The 20,546-nt window shown below is 33.8% G+C and overlaps 1 protein-coding gene across 2 annotated transcripts in view; it reads right to left on the bottom strand.

The window, feature by feature from the left end:
- Positions 1–20,546, bottom strand: part of CERT1 (ceramide transporter 1) — a 130,003-nt gene that overhangs the window by 6,423 nt on the left and 103,034 nt on the right. For both annotated transcript variants that reach the window (XM_031966363.1, XM_031966357.1), the window contains 5 exons: positions 10,834–10,929; positions 6,891–7,023; positions 3,317–3,387; positions 919–1,047; positions 119–248 (listed from right to left, as the gene is read on the bottom strand). In XM_031966363.1, the coding sequence (XP_031822223.1) occupies positions 119–248; positions 919–1,047; positions 3,317–3,387; positions 6,891–7,023; positions 10,834–10,929 (559 nt within the window). The remainder of the gene's footprint in view (positions 1–118; positions 249–918; positions 1,048–3,316; positions 3,388–6,890; positions 7,024–10,833; positions 10,930–20,546) is intronic.

Below are 20,546 nucleotides of genomic sequence, written 5' to 3'. Positions count from 1 at the left end.
TTGTATAGTGAGGTGGTCATTTATTAACACCTTTAATATAGTTGTCCTTTTCATTTTCCAATTACTACAAATGCATTATTCAAGTTATTAAGAGCAGCAATACCAAAAATTCACATACCATTAGCTACATATGTGATCTTGCATAGAATATTGTCTCGGCTTATTTCCTGGTTTCCCTCTGGTGGGCTTACCAAGGTTTGACATATCAAAGCAATATTTATTTTGGCACGAACACATCGATTGTTTACCTGCAAAAAAATAACAAATCAATAATTTTAGTAAATAAAAAATGTTTAATAAAATCAATGTCAGATGAATTGAAAATCCATTTTTCTTCTGATTTTTTTTCTTAAAACCATTTAAATCAATATTGAAAAAAGCAATTACATAAAAATGGGAAATACATGTAGAAAATCACCATCAAGTAATGCATTGCAAACGAAACACAAGCAAATTCTGGAACAATCATCCTGGAAAAAAGAGGGGTGGCTTAAGAAACACTGGTGCAATTATAGTTACCATGCAGTTCACTACTAATTAGCCTCAAAAGATATGGTAAGAAGTTTTTCTGAGAGCTTTAAAACCATTTAAACACAACCCTAGGTTAACAAATTAGCTATTATCATTAGTTCAGGACCTAAAATATTCTGAATAATCCTGAAGATATGTTGCTACCACTAACAAATGTTTCTAATAAAAAAATTATCATATTCCTAGAGTTATCCTTTGATACACCACATTTAGCTCATACCAAGCTAAAGTTATAAATGAATGAAACAATTTTTCTTGTAGAGTTGCTCAGTTAATGCAACATCAAAGAAGAATCAAGCCAATACCTGGCAAGAATGCAATCCTTTTTAATTTTTATTCAGAATTATGTCATTTTTTATTGATTAAAAAACAGTCTTAAGTACTCACAGGTGCACTATCATGATCCACAGAAAAATTACATACAATCCAAGTTTCAGGGTCATTTTCAGTCAATGCTGGAATCTTCCGGATGGCAGAGAGGTATAGCACATCACGTTGAGAAGCAGGCCACACCCTCTGTAGAAGAAGTAAAAACTTACTGAAAATATAGAATATTTTTTAATTTAGATAATCTGATCATTCTGATAATGTCACTAAAAAACCCAAATATGCAATTTAGCTGCTGACATTATGCAAAAGTAGAATATAGAAGTTTATAAAATGAAAGTCGAGACTCCTCCTAGAAAGGGTTTAGCATGAAAATAAATTTACAATTTTACAAAGCTATAAATTGAATAGTTGAAGAACAGCAAACATAAAGGACATCAAAGAATTTATAAAAGGAAGAGAAGCAGAGTTGGTGTAAGCAATGATGGGGGATAAGGAAGAAAGGAAGACCTCAAAAAGAATAGCATGCCCCCTATTTCCTTTCCCCAAAGTCATGTAGTGTATCTCAGTTATGGGTTTTGCAAACAAGATCATTATGATAGTAAATGTGTCCCCTTTCATCTTTGGAGGGAAAGGGTTGGAAAGGGATCTTTGGGGGAAGGGTGATCCAGGGTTTTAAACCCTCCTGACTCTGAGAGGGGCCCACCTCCTAGGGGAAACTTTCAGATAAGTAATCTCATTCAACTGGAAATCTCAGCCTGGGGCATAGTTAACTCCTCTATTGAGTTGAAGATCAGCCCCAACTTGGGGCCTGGACAAACTCAATAAAACCAAAGGCCTGTCAATCCATCTCTGCTAATTCCTAACAGGAGTTTGCCTGCTAAGAAAGCTGTTTTCTTAGCATAAATAAACTTATTCCTGCCACAAACCTGGAACCTATGGGGTTTGAGAATTCTTTTGCAAAGCTTGCCACTGGACAAAGAGGATCTCATTGCTATCAGGAGATCTCTCAACCCTCAATTCTCACACCTCAACACTTACAGACCATGACCTGTTGTTAGCCCTCTCATCTCAGATTAGATTAAGAAAATACAATGCCAAAGAATTATAGGATAATTTAAAATGTGTTCTACCCTACCTGGGGGGTGGGGAAAGGAAGCGGGGGAAGAGAGAGAGAGAGATAACAGACATAGCGAGGCTCCACATTGGAAGTGGCCCCAACGTTTTTGTGCCCTTGAGTAGCTTTCTGCCCACCCTGCCCCAGCAGCTCCTCCAACTCGGCACCTGCAGCTGTTGGGAAAGGATAGCCCACACAGTTAGCATTCCTTAAAGCTCTACCACCAAAGGGGACACTGTCATCAGATACCCCAGCCCCTAGGAAGTGCCCTCTAGTACACCCCCTCTTTCCACAGAGCCTTAGTGAGTCAGTGCCTCCAGGGCAAGGTGGGTTTAGTAGGTCCTTCCCAGCTGTTGCCTGGGAGAGTCCAGTGGCCCTGTCACCATTTAGAAAGTCAGTTCGAGATGGGAGAGCCAGTCAGCCTGCTCTTGATGAAATCTACTCTTCTCTGTTCCAGCTACAGAAAGTTCATCTTTCTTTCAAAATCCACACTTGTTTTAGGTTCCTTATTTCTGTTGAAATTATCACTATTCTTCTAATCATCTAGATTTGCAATTTCAGTACTATGCTTGACTGCTCATTTTTTCCTCATGAATTTTATTTAATCAAATAGTTTTTTTTTTTTAAATCTCCACATTACCTATTGCATATGAACTCCTCTCAACTTATATAGCCACAGAAGCCTTCTATTTGAACAACTAGTTTCAAATCGCCCTCACTGTAATCTATCCTCTTTCCAGCTGCCCAAAATGATGGTCCTAAAGTGAAAGTCTTAGCATGTGAATGTAATAAAATGGAGTGGTTTTCTACTGTCTTTTGGACCAAACATAGACTCCTCTGATATTTAAAGTGCTTTATTAACTAACTGCCTGTTTCCTGCCTTTCCGATCTTATCCCACATTACTCTGCTCAGTGCACTCTATGCTTTTTTTCTGCTCCATTCACATAACCAGTCACTTCCTGTACCTGGGCCTTCTTTGTATTGGATGTCCTGAAAGCTTAAAAGACACTTATTTTCTCTTCCTGGAATGCTTAGTTTTCTTGAAGATACAAATCGAGTACCATATTCTCAAAGAGGCCTTTCTTGATATCCCCAGGTCCTACTGCCTTCTCTTTTCCTTCCTTCTACCCCAGGCTACTTTGTATCTGTTTTAATCAAACACAGATTTATGTGCATGTTGTCTTCCTTGTTAAAATAAAAGATTCTTGGAGGCAGGGGTCTATTGGTGTTTGGAACATAGGCAGCCACTTAAAAAAATAAATCCTTTTTGATGGATTATATGAATTACAGAGCAAGTGGTATCAGAACATAATAAATGGAAAAAAAAAAAAAGGTAGTACCTTGTGAGTCTGGTAAACGATGACTGCATTTTCAGACAACTTTTCTACAACGTGGAAATTTTCTATAGTTGCTGAAATGAAAAAAATTAGACCAATAAATAACAATTTTTGTATCTTGGAATAGAATAAGTATTTCACATATTTATGTGAATATATTTGAGTAGATATGTGCCTGACAGTGCTCAAATAAATGAGTTTATTCTCTCCTGAGGTATTAAAAGTATTCTAAAAGTCAGAGGCTATCTGTTGGACTATTAAAAGAGAGATTCAGCAATGAACTTCTTTTTCCTCAAGACACTATATACGTTTAAGAACCCATTTGTCTTCAAATTTTATTTTGTAGCAGAATCTAGACTTGAAACTAATGGTTTCATATCAAATTTTATACAAAATAAGAAAATTACATGAAATTCCATGGAGATTGAGTGTCACTTTGAATTGTCTTAGTATATGAATAGGAGACCTTTCATAAGATTATATAAAACCAGTGCAAACCAGTTCTTCAGTGGGAAAAAAAAATGCAATATTTTAAACTATTGTTTTAAAATTAAAAGTAGATTTCACGAGCAGTCAAATGAATTAAAAATTAAGTCAAGTAATTGGTTAATAGTGATCAAACATCAAACACCCAATTATGTTCATATTATTAAATATATTGAGCCTTTATTTCAAACACAAATAGAAAACATTAACAGCCTCTATACTAGGGTAATAAATTGTACTTGCTAAATCATTTTCTGATATGCCAAAATCTAACTACTTCCTTATTTATTCAGCTCCTTCAACATATGTCTTCCCTGAGATAAGAGGGACCTGAATTCAGGTTTCGGATGCCTTATACTGGTTCTGAGTTTCTGAGCATTTCATTTAACCTTTACATGCCCCTGGGAACTTTTAAAAAATTACATGAGGAGCAGCCAGCCACTCATCTACATCAGGATAAGGAACTATGTCATGAGGTGTTCGCTTTACTGATAAAACCACGGGTCTGATTTTTTAAAAATGGGCAAACTCTATCTACTATAAAAGAATGGACAAAATCCTACCAAGAAGAATAAAAACAATGTCCTCAACTGACTTAAACGGAAAAAGTGGGCTAAGACACATAAATAAATATTATAAAGAAGGAAAAGCTTTATGTAAAGATAGAATTTCTAACTTTGTATGAAAGAATGATTTCAACAGACCACAATGATGGAGGGTTTTGCCAAGTGTGATGCCAATGGTAATGAAATCAAAAGAGAAAAGAACAAAGTCAGGAAATAGCTAATCGTCAAGTGTAGCGGAAATATAGAATGTGAGAAAGGGAGACAATAGAAACAAACAAGAAAGGTAGGGTGAAGCCACAATATATAAGGCCTTTAATGCTCAGTGATTCTATAAGAAATGAGAAGCCACTAAAAGTTTTTGAGAGACATAGCTAAGGCTCTAAGAACATATATTATTTTTACAAAACTGAGAAGGCTGCAAAATAAAAAGGAGATTTTAAAGAAAAAAAAAAAAATTGGGACTATTACAGAACTAATAAATAACTGGAAAGAAGCAATGAAATCTTCAACAAGACTAATGGCAATATGAATAGAAAAGACATCACAGACATGAGAGATTAAAGAGGCAAAAGTGAGAGGACTTGGTAGCTTAAGGAATATCCAAAGTGAAAGAAAAGGAAAAATAAGTTTTTGAGTATGAGTGATTAATGCTAACAACAGAACCAATAAAGTTTAGGGACCTAGATGGTTTAGTGGATATAGTGAGTTTCATGTGCTGGGCGTACAATCAAGTAGAGATCTGCAATAGCCAGAAACGCAAAATTGGAGGTCAGAAAGATCCTTACTTAATATATGAAATCTGGAAGTAGTTTAGAAATAGATGATAACTAAAACCAAGAGTGTAGGTGAAAAAAATACAGAAAACAAGAGGATTAAGGAACAGAGTATTGGGGAATACTTGCTTTTACCAGGACAGTAGGATGAAATGAGAGAATGAGTAGTAGTCTTCCGACTACTCTTAACTATTTAGGAGAACAGGAAGACAAAGTATCATGAAAGCCAAAAAAAGAAGGTACTTCAAGAAGAAAGGAATAGCCAAAGGAAATGAGGGAGAGGAGGAGAAAGAGGATGACATTTGGTATTTAGGAAGTCAACACATGTCCTTGACACTTGGGACATAGCAGAAGCTCAACAAATGGCTTCCTAATAGATTTTGGAGAATTAAAGTGGTAATGTAGGAAGTCAGAGAGCAGGACTCTGAAAAGTATGTAGATAGTGAGGAATTAATGTCTTAGGAAGTTCATTATTGAATGGCACAAGACACACAAATGGATGACAACATGGAAAGGATATATCTGATATTTGGGGTTTAAAAAGTTGTGTTCATTTTACTTAACATTTTGGACTTCTAATTTTTTCATCTTCAAAACAAGATTGGAATAATTGATCACTAAAGTGATCCGGCTCTGAATCTATGAACCTGTGACAATAAGGGGACAAGGTTACTAATATGTTTGTTTGCTTGTTGTTGCTGGGTTTCTGTTGTTGTTGTTTGATGATGGGAGAAACAGACACTGCTATTTAGAAAGTAAAGAGCCTACTGATAGGGAGATACTGAAGATGAGTGGAGGAAGTGATTGATGGAGCACAGTCTTGGAGGAACTGATATGTGAAGGGCTGGGTTCAGTGGCAAAGAACAGGGAATTAAGCCTTGACAAATTTAGGGACCACCTCAACATCTAATAATCGTACAGAGCAATGGAGGATGGAAAAGGACAAGTTCCATAGTATGGAAGAGAAAAAAGGAATGGAAGGAAAAAAGTGCCATAGACTGCTTCAATCTTCTCAGCAAAGCAGAAAGATCCTTTGTTTAAAAAGGAGGACAAGAAACAGTTTAGAGAGTTCAAAAAGGGTTCAAAAGGATATAAACACATGATATAAAAGGAACACAGTAACTCAAATAGTTTCCTGACATTGATAATGATACTCCCTAGGTTACACTAATACTTTGTGGCAGAACTGGACAATCATGAATATATAAGACTTGAACCACGAACACAGGTAGACTTTTAAAGAAGTCAAATAAAAATTTTGATAGAAACATATAGTCTACATTGAATTCTTGCTGAAACATTTTTACTTATGAACTTCAGTGATTATGTGTAAGTAAACTCACGAAGACATCAGAATTCAAAAGGGCTTTTTTTTTTTTTTTTTTAAACTAGGTAGACAACATAATCTAGTAGAAAGAAGGGCTGAAAGATCAAGAAACCTGGGTTCTACTTTCAGTTCTACCATTTATTAGCTATGTGATTTTATTCAATTAAATTCTCTAAGCCCATTTCCTTATCAGTAAAAATGAGGATTCTGGCACCTGTCTTGACTATTCTCATATTTTTCAAAATCAAATGTACATTTACATGTAAATCTTTTAAGTGTTTTATAAATGAAAACATTTAATTGATCATACATAGAATTTTCTGGACATTAACTCCTTTGATTTTCTAAGTTTATTTCAGAGAAAATTCAAGATTAAGAAAGATTTCTTTTTTAAAGTGGGACAAAGTAGATTAAAGATATCTTACTTTCCCAGTCATTGCGAACATCAACATTCCAGAAGTAACTGCAGACCTCATGTCCCGTCACTCCTTTGACTGCATGAGTAGCTTTCAGAGGATCCAAGACGATTCCATTTTCCTCTACCTCTCTTCTATAAACCTAAAGAGAATACACATAAAATTTACTGAGAAGGAAAATCAAGTTCAAAAAACAACATGCCTTCAAATGTAGTCTTTTTAAAGAACTACTTTCAAATATATTTTCAAAATTAAAATCTCCTAGAATAAATTTGGAGTAACGATAAGAATTAGATCAAACTCTAATTTATATTCAATGATTTAAAATTTTGTATTAACTTTGCTAATGAGAAATATGAATTAAATGATCTTTGGATATTTAAATTCGGCATCCATTATTTAAAATTCTGAATGATAAGCTCTGTGAAGTTACCATAACTGAGATCATCTGCTGAATCAAAAGCTGAGAAAATTAAGATGCTTCATTAATTCCAATGCAAAGTGATTACTCATAAATGAATGTTGCATATTAGTACAACTTAATAAAAAGTTACTAAGTACCTACTATGCAAGATACAATGCTAGCTGCCAGGGACACAAATATAAAAAATTACATTAGTTCCTACCCTCAAAATGCTTACATTCTATAAGAGGTAAATGAAGATTTGCTCACAAAGCTTGTTGACCGACTCACAGATACAAAATGAAATATATGTGACTTCTTAAAGGAGGGCTTCATAGACCGCTGGTGCATGAACTGAACCTTAAAGAAGAGGATCCTGAAAGGCAGGAGCAAGGAAAGAGAGAACACCAAGCACTGGGGGCAGTGTGTGTGGAAGCAGAAATGGGAGAAGGTATGCCATTTTAACCAATACAAAGAATGTGTGAACAAAAGTAAAATGAAATAGTGCTTTGAAGGAAGAATTAAATTTTTATGGGCGTTAGGTGTCTGGCTGAAAAGTTGGCATTTTATCCAAGTGGCAAAAAGGGACTAGTGAAGTTCTTTGAGCAGGAGAATAATAAATGAGCAGCCCCTGTGTTTTAGACAGATTTCTTTCCCCTTTAAAAATGTTTGCTTGATGCCACACACAAAAAAATCATTATTACTTTCTAATATCAGTCTCTTTCCCAACATACATTTGTGAAAAAGAGCAGCTAAGCAACAAACTGACACAGAGACTGCAACTAACAGCACATGCCTCAAGGAAGATTGTTTTGGTGACTGTAAGGAGAGACTAGAGGTTGAGAGGATTGTAAAGAGACTCATGCTGATCACCAACTTCTTCAAGATGTGTCTTCCCTTGGTTTCTCCAAACCTAAATCTCAGTTCTTTTACCTCTGGTACTGCCTTTCCTTTGATGACTTCTTGTCTTCTCTGTGACTTAATAAAAGAAGTTTTCCTCATTGTTTTGAATTTGTGATTTTTCTCTAACATTCTTCCTTTATTAATAAGCTCATTGCTACTATGACTTTAACTAGAACTTCTACCCTAAAGAGTCTCAAATTTGTATCTCTAGCTTTGACATCATTTCTGAGTTCTAGAACAGAATGTACAACTATCTACAATATGGACTAGGTTCAAGCTAATTAATTTTTTTTCCTCCAAAATTTACTAGCTCAGTAGGTAGCATATCTGACTGGTTCATACTATTCACCAATCTCCCATGTTGACACTTTTGATATTTGTTGTTGTTCTAACTTCTCTACCCTGAGATCTAGTCCATTCTGAAAAATCCCTTGCATTTATCCTCCTCTGTTCCCACTACACACACTCTTAAGTTTTCCCATCTCTAGCCTTTCCTTGCTCACCAAAATCATTCTTCATGTCACTTGCAGGTGAATAATCCTTATTCCTGTTTAGAACTCTTCAGTAGTCTGCTCACTAAAGAGTTCCAATGCTTTATCCTGGATTCCAAAGCATTTCATAGCTGGCATCAGTCAACTTTTCTACAATCTCCTTAGCAATTTCCTTAAAGTCAAAATGAACTTGTTGCTATCCTTTGTTCCAATTTTATGCTTTTATATCTCTTTTTATTCACTGGCTCATATTCTTCCTCTTCATATCTAGAATCCTTTCTCCTCTGCTACCTTACCAGCTTGAAATTCTGTCAACCTTTCAGAAAGCCCAGGTCACTCCATGAAATCTTTTACTATTTCTCCATTCAAAAATGCCTTTACATAGAATTTTGGCTCTCCTTTCTATATCCTTGTTATTTTGTGCTTTAGTAATTTATGGCATCCCTTTTAATTATATTATATTTATTTGCATATATAACTTCCCTCCTACTAGGCAATTATTATAGTTATTTACTACATATCAATCCTTTTAGTAGGCTAAGCTCCTTGAAGGCAGTTTTTCCTTTTTAAGCTTTATATTTTATCCAGAAATTAAATTGCCAAAAGAAAATTTTAAACTAGCATGAAAACAAACAAAACAGAATTGTTTTGCTTAACTTTAATTTACTTAGGTCCTCAAAGATGTAGTTTATAAATAATCTATCTTCCGAATCGAACACTTTCAGATTTTAAGTCTGTTTTAAATAGGAAAAAACTCTCATGTAGTAATTTCATTGGTACATGACAGTGATGTCAAATTAAAATAGAAAAAGAGGACAATAATATGTATTTAAGATTCCTAATGGCTACATACGCACTTAAAAAACCATATATTAGCATTATCTTTGTTCTGTTATATTTTTATTTATTTTTGTTAATTATTTCTGAATTACATTTTAATTTTGTTCTGCACTTCACCTAAGATTCGTTTAACAAATCTGTTGTGGAGAAATTCTAGAAAGGATGCATCTTCTTTCAGTGCAGATCTATCTTCTACATCATGCAATTTATATGTTGCATGGAGAAGTTAAATTACTTTCCCTTAGTGACAGAGCCAGTATGTGTGACTGAAAGGTCTTGGTCTTCCTGATTCTGAAGGTAGTACATCTATTGATCATTCCCAGTCCAGACTACAGAGGAAGAGAGGATTCTTTAACATGTTACAGAAGGGGAACTGATTAAGAGGATAAGCATATAAACATCATTTCTCTAATTACCTAAACAGCCAATTTAATGAAGAGGGAGGTCCAAACAAAATCTGACTAATCTTATTGCAAATAGCCTAACTCAACCAGTCTGAATAGAAACAAATTCTATGTTCTGATTCAGGAAGGCCAGATAATTTGTCATGGCTTTCTATCTGAATGTCAATTATTTCACAATGCTGATATTGTTTTCTTTGCCCTCCTTGAATTAAACAATAAAACTACTCTTCACTGCTGCTCAGCAATCCTTTTATTCATTTCTTAATTCTCTGATACATCTGCCAAAGCAATTGTTCCAAACCTTGATTCAAACCCCAAATATCCCTATCCCCCTACTCTTAACAAATTATTTCACTTGCTCTTTTAGTGGGGAAAAATTAGCATTAAACTCCCTGATTGAATTTCTTACTTAGAATTTAAAATTCTAATTAGTACTAACACTTACTAGTAGTTTGGGACTGGGTCCCTTACTTTCTGAACTATCTCATTTATAAAATCAGAATCATAATACATAAACTACTACTTCACAAAGTGATTTTAAGGAAAGTGTTCTCTAGGTTTTCATTATATAAAAGACAAATTTACATCAAGCTTTAAATACTACTTCATCTTCTGTATTTTAAAATACCTCTATCTTTCTTCCTCTTCTTGGACCTCCCTTCTGTCTCAGAAGAACACATTTAACTTATCCAAGATGATTCTCTCCACTTGTGTTCTTCATTCAGTTAAAAATTTTGTCAATTTCATTTTCTGTCTTGATTGTTAACTCCATTTTATAGATCCTGTCTACTTTATAAAAAAAATTTTCTACTATCCTGTTGAATATTTTTTCTTTCTTTTACCTTTTTAGTAAAATGTTAAACAAATTATAAATTCTTAAATTAATTTCTAAATTATTTAATGGGTGTTACCTTCATCTCTCCTTCTTCTACCACCAATTGCCAATTGGCATCTCCGCCTACATCCTGTAATGAGTAAGTCATATGGTTCTTCACCATCTCTTCAACCTTTAAATGAAGAACAGAAGCATTATAAGAATCCAAATTTCATTTACAGTTAAGGTACAGCCTCACTTAATTTATTAAGATCCAGAAATGGTGTTCTTGGGGAGCTGAGCTCCAGCCATTACAGTTAGTAGTTGTATATAATGCTATAAAAGTTAGCCCACATTCCAGATTTTTCAGGTTAAAGAATTGAAGGTCAAGGAGGAGAATGAAAAGATGTGAATAAGGGAAAATATTCCAGGCAGGAAAAATAAAATCTGTACTAACTATTATCCTCTAATGAATGCTTTTATTCAGACGTGTTATTATGGAAAATGAATATGAAATATAAAGGGTAGAACACTGAGCTTCCTTTAAGGTTCTGGTGAAGTGTTACTTTCTCTGTAAAGCCTCCCTCATGTCCACCATAGTTAATGTTCTCTCCTTCCTCTGATTACCTGGCATCTAGTCCAATGTCCCCATAATAGGTCAGAACAACTGATATCCTACAAAGAGGATTATATTAAAGATTTCCAAAGGAAATAATAAAATGATCCTTATTTCTTTAACAACACTTCCTATTTCATTCTTCTGTTATATATACTATAAACTTTCTCTTCATGAGGTTAAACACTTCTGCCTTTGGATCATAAGGTACTCTACTCATCTGAAAATAGTCAAACTGTTTCATAATCTGAAAAAATGTACAAGCCTCATTTCTGCCAACCTACCATGATCAAATAGCATGACTAAAACTGACAGATTGTTTCAGATTTACACCAAAGGTGATCCTAGAAAGGTTTGCTATCAAAAAGACAATTTTTCATTGTTGGAAGGTTCATCTCACTTTATCTTTTCTGAGAAGACACCATCTACTGTGAATTTTCTCTTCCTTTCTATTCAATGTAAAGTCCTTAATGTCAATTTTATTTCTTTTCTTTTACACTAGTTTTTGATAATAAAGCAATTCTTATGTTTGCCAAGATTAATTCTTCTCTACATTAAGCCTTTGATCACCACACCTCCATCTTCTTTAGCAAATCCTCTCTACCCCCAATCATACCCACTTTCTCATCCTGTCTCTCCCTATCTATTGGCTCCTCTCTTGCTGCCAACAAAAATGCCTCAGTCTTCTCTCATCTTTAAAAATCCTTCATAAAACTCCAATATCCCCTCTCAAGCAAGAACTCTAACTCCTCTCTTTAACAACCAAACTTTTTAAAAAAGCTCTCTATAGCCATCACCTTCTACTTCATCTCTTCTTTCTTTTCAATCCTCGATAATATAACTTTTAGCCTCAAAAACAACTGAAATTGCTCTCTAGAATTTCTAATGATCAAATAGTATAGCATTGTCTCAATTCTTATGTTTCTTGACATAAGAATTGACACCTTGACACCTGACACCAGTGACCATTCTTTCTACATGAAAATTCAGATGACTTAAATACTCTTATATTTTGCATATATTTGCATGCGTGCAAAAAATTCTCTCTCTCTAATTTTTTTTTTTCATAGAACATAAGCACCCTCAAGGATGAGATAATTGCATTTTATTCACATTCCAAGTCCCTAAGACAAGTATCTGACATAAAACAGGTGATTAATATTTACTGACTTTTGCTTTGATAAAGGCTAACAATCTAAGTGTAGATTTGAACTCCATGACATGAAGTACAAGCCTTGTGAAAAATCAAACTTATTTGCAAAATGTGAAATGCTATTAAGCTCAAAAATCTAAGCCAAATATACGATTTTCCTAGTTCTCTGGAGCAATGGGACATTTAAGTTTTTAGTTCTGACTGGCTTTTATTTGTGCCTGGAATGCTCTCTCCAATAATTTAGCCTTTTGGCTCCCCTGGCTTCCTTCCAGACTTAAGTCCAAGTCAATCTCTCAAGGAGACCTTTCCTAGTCTTTATTTCACTCCACCACTCCCTTTCATGTTTTACACCTCTAAGATTACCTTCTATATACATTATCTTGCATTTATATAATGTGAGGCTATACTTAAGTTAATGCTATAAGGTTTTCAAAGTGCTTTATATATGTTAACTCATTTGATCCTCACAACAACCCTACAAGGCAGGTACTTATTATTATAACCATTTTACAAACAAGGAAACTAAATCTAAAGAAAGTTAAGTGAATTGCTCAGTCACACTGCTACTAAGAATAAGAATTCAAACTCCAGACTTCTTGAATTCAAATCCCACATTCTATCCAGCTATTTACATGCTGTTTCCCACCAATGGAACCTGATGGCAAAGTCTATGTTTTTGCTTTACTTTTATCTCTAGAAATTGGTACTGCCTACACACTGTAAACAATTAAGAAAGGTTTGTTGGCTGGATAATTAGTAGGATCTAAGCCATCTGACTCCATGCTCCCTGGAAATTTTCATCCGAACCAATTTTCTGTTCTATAGCCTTGCATCTCCTTCTTTCCTCCCACACCCCTGTACTTAACAACACGCAACCCTGAGACATATAATATTTCAAATATTTACTATAAGTATAAAATGGGCACATACAAGTTAATGCACAGAAAATAAAGTCTTTTTCTGATCAGTAAGACAGAAACTAAAATCAGTTTAAACAGATTTAACTTAGTTGACTATGAATTCATGCAAACTTAAGAAACACTTTTTGCTTTAGGTGCTCTGTAAATGAAACATATTTGCTAGATCAACACTTTTGGTTCTGAAAGTACAGAGATACAAACACACAATACAAGGAAAAGCAACTTGACCCATAAATAAATTACAGATTTGAATATGTCACTCTCCTACTCAACAACTTGTAGTATTAGTGGCTCCCATTTACCTCAGGTATAAAATACAAATTCGTCAGTTTGACATTTAAAAGCCTCCATTCTGGCTTTTTAGCCTCATATTTCATTACTTTTTTTCATATACTTGAAGTTCCAGTTAGACTGGAACTACTATTATTACATTCCATCTTCTATCTACATATACTGATGTAAAGCAGTCCCTCAAACCAGGAATGCCACCCTACAATCTCAGCCTCAAAGACCTTATGCTCGGTTCATGAGGGAGAACAATTTTTTTCTCTTGAAATCTGTTTATCTGACATATTTTAAAAATGAAATATTATCTGTTTTATTGTAGTTTTATTTATTTTACTAAATATTTTCCAATTATATTTTAGTGTGGGTCAAGCTGTACTGAGGAGTGTTACAGGTCCCTTGATGACATCACTGTTAGAGCATTTAAAAAATATCTCTATCATTAGTATAGGGTGAGGGACTAGACCTGTGATTTCATTTATGTAAGAAATTCCTAGATGAGAAAATCCTTTGTATCAAGGCAGATTGGCATCCCCTCCAAAATTTATATTGTTTTAGATAGTTGTTTGAAGCAAAGTTTCTTAACCTATGAGTCACAACCTCATTTGGGGTACAAACTGAATGTTGGAATTGCTATACTTATGATTTATCAGTAAATGTTTGATTTGTATACCTATATACTCAGGGTTGTATAAAAATTTCTCAGGTGAAAAGGGGTTGCAAATAGATAAAGTTTAAGAAGACCTAGTATCGAACACTGGAAGGTTAAGTGCCCTGAATAGAGTAAAATAGCCAATATGCTTCAGATTTTTTGATTTCAGATTTGCTTCCAGATGATTTTGAAATTAACTTAATTCCATACCACACAAATCTTCTTGGATTCAAAGCCCACTTGCTTTCTACTACACAAAGCTCTCTCTCATACACCTCTCATGTGAATATAACAATGTCATTTATATATTGTTATATAGTTAATAAGGATCCATCTGATCAATCTGATATTGGTCCCCAAATTGACCATACTTTTGACTAGTATAAAAGCAGAGCATTACTTTTTAATATACATACAGCATAAGTTTTTTTTTTTCTTCAAGGAAATCTAATTATCAATGTATACTACTTAAAATTCTCACTAATTGACGGAGACCTACATTTAGTTCCAAATACAGGAAATATGCAAGGGAGAATGCCTTCTTTGTTCACCTACATCAGATATATAAAAAACAAACAAACAAAAAGTAACACAAAGACACATTGGAAGACATGTAAACTGAACTCAGATCAAAGGTAGTGAGCAATGTTGCTGTTAAGGAACAGATGACAAAACAAATTCTTCTTCTTAATAGGGGAATGTATATCAAAGTCATCAGTGAAACTAAAACAGAATAATCTCACAAATCATTGTCCAATTTTGGCAAACCAAAAGGTTTTTCTATATAAATGAAATTTTTCTCATCAGCTTCCTTATGTCTTTGGAGGTCTTAGATACGTTAAAGACAAAGCAGAATTTGTTATTGTAGGTATACCCACAGTTTTTTAAAGTTACCAAAAGCTACAAAAGCATCTATGTGAAAAATTCACTTGTATATATCTCAATTTAACAAAGATTTATTTCATTCCGACTGCACACATGTCAGATACCAAGTGTAGAGGCCACAAAGACTAAAAAAAAATAGTGCCTGCAATAAAGGAATTCATGTTCTACTGTGGGTGAGAGTAGGTGGATAGGAGGAGAGATTGAGGGGAAACAAACATATACAGAAAATATTGACTAAACACAAAGTAATTTTTTGAGGAGGAACACTGAAAATTAGAATATTAAGAAAGGATTTCCTGTTAATAGTACTTGAGCTGAAACTTGAAGAAATGCAGAGGTAAAAGGGGGAAATCGGAAGAGACACAGGAAGTGGTGTATATAAAGAGAAGTCGGCAAGATATCCATAAAAAAAGGTCAGTATGTTTGGAAAAGAAAGTGTAAGTAATGTATAATTAGCCCAGAACCAGATTCATAAAGGATTTTCAACAACAGAAATGTATTTTATCCTAGAATCAATGGGTAGCCATCAAAGCTTTGTGAACAAAAGAATGATAGGGTCAGATTTATACTTTAGGTAAATCAATTGGAAACAAGAAGGGTTGGATTCAGGAGTCTATTACAGTAATTCAGTTGAGAATTTAGAGTGGTAGCCATATGAGAAGAAAGAAATGGATTGTTGTGAGAGATGCTATCTAAGCAGAAATGATGAGTGCCCAGTTGACTGACTATTAGGGTAAGGAGTAAGGGACAAATAAGAATTGAGGGTGGTACCTAGGTTTCAAACCCAGGTGCCTGAAGAATGGTGACACATTCAAAACAAATAGGGAAGGCAGGAAGAGGGTAGAAGTTTAGTGGAAAAAGATGGTGCACAATTTTGAATATATTGAATTGGAGATACTTATGGACTAACTGGGTGGGTATAGCTGTTCAGCAGCAAATTGGATGTGCAGGACTAAAGTCAGAATTTGAGGGGTTAATATGTAGATTTGTAAATCATCTACACAGAGATGATAATTGATTTTACAGGAGATGAAATCATCATGAGAGAAAAGGGCCCAGAAGAGCACACAGGGATATACTTAAATAGAGGGAAAGACATACATGATAATACTTAAAGGAGACAGAGAAGAATCTGAAAGACAGGTATGGATTAGAAAATGGAGAAGAATTTCATGAAACTCCAGGGAGTAGAGTCTTTCCAGAAGTTAAGTTAATTCAGAGAGGTCAAGAAGGCAAGGATTGAAAAAGGCCTTTAATTTTCAATGAAAGATCACTGGTGAAAGAGATGGAAGCCATACTGCAAAGAGGAAAGTAAAAAAGAGTGGAAAGTGAGAAAGTAGAGATAATAAAAAAGTTTTTTCTTCATTAAGGCACATCAAACAGGTACTCAGAGATGACCAAGGCCAAAAGTAGTACAACAAGCCTATTTTCTTATGTAGTTGGATCATGTTTATTAATGATTAACACCTTGATATAGTTACTAATGGTATCAATCATATAAAGATTCAACAATTATCTTTTAGGTGGTTGGTAATCAATATATATTTGTGACAATAAGTTTAATTTTAAAAATCATAATTTTAGTTGGGCTGGAATGAAATAAAGCCGATAACAAGTGATATAGCCACAGGATGGACAAAAAAGGTGGCTTACACACACACACACTTCATATCAGATAACACGCACATATTATTCAAAATTCTTTTTGTTTCATCATTGGAGTGTTGCTTCTTTTCTCTTTGCTTCTTATCCTTCTGTTAGCCTTACTCACATATCCTATGAGCCACTTTTTACCCATGACCATTTCAGAAAAACTGTGTTACTATAAGTCAACAATGAAATGATATACTGTCCAAGACCTGAATGCTAGTAGTTTTACTCTTACACTTCAACTTCAGTAGTTTATCAATAACATTGATAAAAAAAAAAAAATTCAGAGGCAAGAGCAGATCTTATAACTTAATAGATAAGAGAAATGCACATTTTTAGTTATTTTAAACTTAACTTGATTTCACACCACACAAAGATAAATCCAAAGACAATAGCCTTCTTGATTTGATTCTCAAACTTATTCAATGGATCATTGTACAGCCTGGTTCTATAAATAGAATTTTGTGGCAGTTTTCATGTCTTGGTTAATAAAATGTTTGACTGCTTTAAGTTTTCTTGAGATGCTATGATTTTGCAGAAAGATGAGTAAGTTGTCATAACAATATACAGAAAGATCTTGACTACCCAACACATTTAGCTATATCTAATAAGAAATTATTTAAAATGCAGGGGTGTAAAGTTCTCTAGCTGGGTTAAAAAAACAAGTTTAAGATGAAAGAAGTTTTGGCTAGACAAAAATTCATTTGAAAAAGATCTGGGATTACAAAGTGAAAATGAGTTAGCAGATCACTGTAGCAATCACAAAGCTAACAAGCTCTTTGGCTGCATTAAGAGGTCCTATCTTCAGAAAATAAGTAGTGACAGTCCTTTTACATTCTGCTCTAGTGAAGGGATATCTTAAATGGTATGCTTATTTTGATTATTTTGAAAGAAGACATTAAAACATAGTAAATACTCAAAAGGTGACTTAAATGATGAAAGGATTTGCCATTATGCCCTCTAATAATATATGAAACTATGTTGTTCAATAAATCATCAATAAGATTTTCATAATCCTATAATGTTGAGTTAGAATTTTCCCTAGAGCAAAGCTTCTTAAACTATAGTTGCATCCTAAAATAGGGTCATGAAATTATGATTTATTATCAGCAAATGTTTGATTTGTATACCTATATTATATGCCTATATACCCAGGATCATATGAGGGTCTTGGGCTAAAAGGCATCACAAGTAGAAAAAGTTTAAGAAGCCCTACCCTAGAGGATAATTTTAAACAAGTGTGATAGTGACCAATACTAAGTTAACTCAAGGTATTCATTAACTTCATGGGGCAGTCAAACTCAATTAGGAGCTTTGTTAATCATAATCCAAATGGTTGAGGTCAACAAGTCAGTGCCAATCTCTATTATTTTTTTTTCTTTATCTGTTATTGGAATGCTGTTACCTGGGCGTAAAGACTCTTAGCTCCCATGTAATCTCTAATTCACCTTGAGCACAATAAACACAAGAAAACGAACTATGCCAGCAGAGCTCTATTTGAAACACCCCAATCATAAGCATGTGCAGACAACCACCTCTAAAATTTTCCATCTCTTCTTTGCAGGTTCTGTTTTCATAATATTAAAAGGAAGAGGATAGAAAGAAACGAGCACTAAGGATTTTTAGCTATTTTAAAATTCATGTAAAAAAGCAGACTTAGAATACTAAGAATAACACTTCTTGAATTCTAGCTTTGTCACTGATGTTATGGATATATGGAAAAATCTACTAATTAACTTTTTATTTTTACAAAATATGTGTATTATGGAAAGTATAGTAGACAGACAAACAGTTCAAAGTTCCAGAACAGATGGATTGTATATGAGTGATTTCTGATTGGATTTACTTGTGCTTTCCTAAATTGAGCTACACAAAACAAGTTTATTTGTTTTTGTGTTTAGGAACAAAATATATCCTGGCAAATACTGAAAAATTTTGGGGAAGGACACCAATATATTAATATGTTCAAGAAAAAAAAAAAAAACTTTTAAAAGATACATATATTTTTAAAAAGCTATCAGTTTAAATTTCTCTTCCTGTTCCAACTTCAGAGGAAAAACTGACATAAATCTGATTTACATGTAAAATTATAATTGGAAAATCTGTTTCATACTATGTCAAAAGCTTTTTTTTAACAGCTAAAATTTTCTGGAGTATGCAGAAATTAAAAAAAAAAAAAATATATATATATATATATATATATCTCCCATTAGCATTACTTCCCCAAAATTATTTCATTGGCCCATAGAGAGAAAAATTTATTGCAGCAGTATATAATTATTAAACAAGAGAAATTTTAACTGTAGTATAGATTTAACAGTACATTCATCAAAATAGTTATTAAAAACTCTGAAGGAATTGACATAAAATAACTAAGATAATATTAGCAACTACATATTATATATTATGATATATAACTAAGTTTTTCTAGTATAATGGTGCTAGATTCACAATAGAAAGTTGCAGCAGAAATTGATCATTCAACATTTTAACTATTTTCTATGTTTCACTATGAGCCTTGCATAAAGTAAATGCTTGATGAATGCTTATTACCTTGTTAGGCCCAGTTTTTTTTTTTTTTTTAAACAAGAAAACTGGCCAGGAAAAGTGATGTGGTCTATTGGGGATATTGAAAAAAAAAAAAAAAAATCACAAATCTAATAGCCATATTTAGGTATTGAATTGTAACAGTAATAGTAGACAGATTACCAGCAGAACAGAAAACTCCTTTGGCATTGTCAATTAGGTGACTGTGTGCTATTCTGTCACTACTTCCCAGTTCTGATTGCTCAATGCTCAGCCTATTTTGTATGCTTTAGACCTTTTTAATAACTATCCACCTCCCATCCAAAGTCAGATAATTCAAGAGAGAGGAGGAGAGAGGCAAAGAGAGAGGCAAAGGAAGAAAAGAAGGAAGGATGGAGGGAAGGAGAGAGAGAGAAGAAAGGAGGGAGAGAAGGGAAGAAGAGGGGGAGGGAAGGAGGAAGAGAGACACAGATAGACAGAGAGACACACCCATGAATAAAGAAAAAATAAAATGGCAAAAGGTAGACATAATCAAAATAATGATTACGTACGTCAATGTAGTTTTAAAGCAACTCTACTTTAGTTATACTGAAAGCTACTAGATCTTCTTAAATATCTAACTTCAAAAGTCATTATTTTCTAATACATTGGGGAAAAGTTCTAGACCAAAATGAGTCTCAGTTTATCTGTAAAATAAAGGAGGTGGACTAAATAACTTCTCCAAAGTTCTTTTGACCTCTAGATTCTATGATTACATATATTAGAATGTTAATTTACTGATTTAATATATAAAAAACCCCTCTGGTATAAGTAAAATGTAAGCTGCCCTAAGAGTTGTACAGTGTTAGAATGACCATAAGTAAATAAGCTGAAGCCTCAAAAGTAGCAAAAAACTTTACTTCCTTCTTCAAATTATAGTTTTGAAGTTATTGTACTGATTATAATTCAATTGTATTATTATTATAGACTCTTAACAAATCTATGTAATACCTCCTCCATTAGAAATGTGGTATCTTATATGAAGATAGTTACTATACAGCATATAAGAGGGAAAAATTCAAATCCCTTGCTCATGTATCGTCCAGGAGGTCAAAAGAGTACAAACATGCATGGAAGAATAACT

This window comes from Sarcophilus harrisii, chromosome 1 (assembly GCF_902635505.1).
Source record: "Sarcophilus harrisii chromosome 1, mSarHar1.11, whole genome shotgun sequence".
Lineage (NCBI taxonomy): Eukaryota > Metazoa > Chordata > Mammalia > Dasyuromorphia > Dasyuridae > Sarcophilus > Sarcophilus harrisii.
This window is presented reverse-complemented; position numbering and strand designations above follow the sequence as displayed.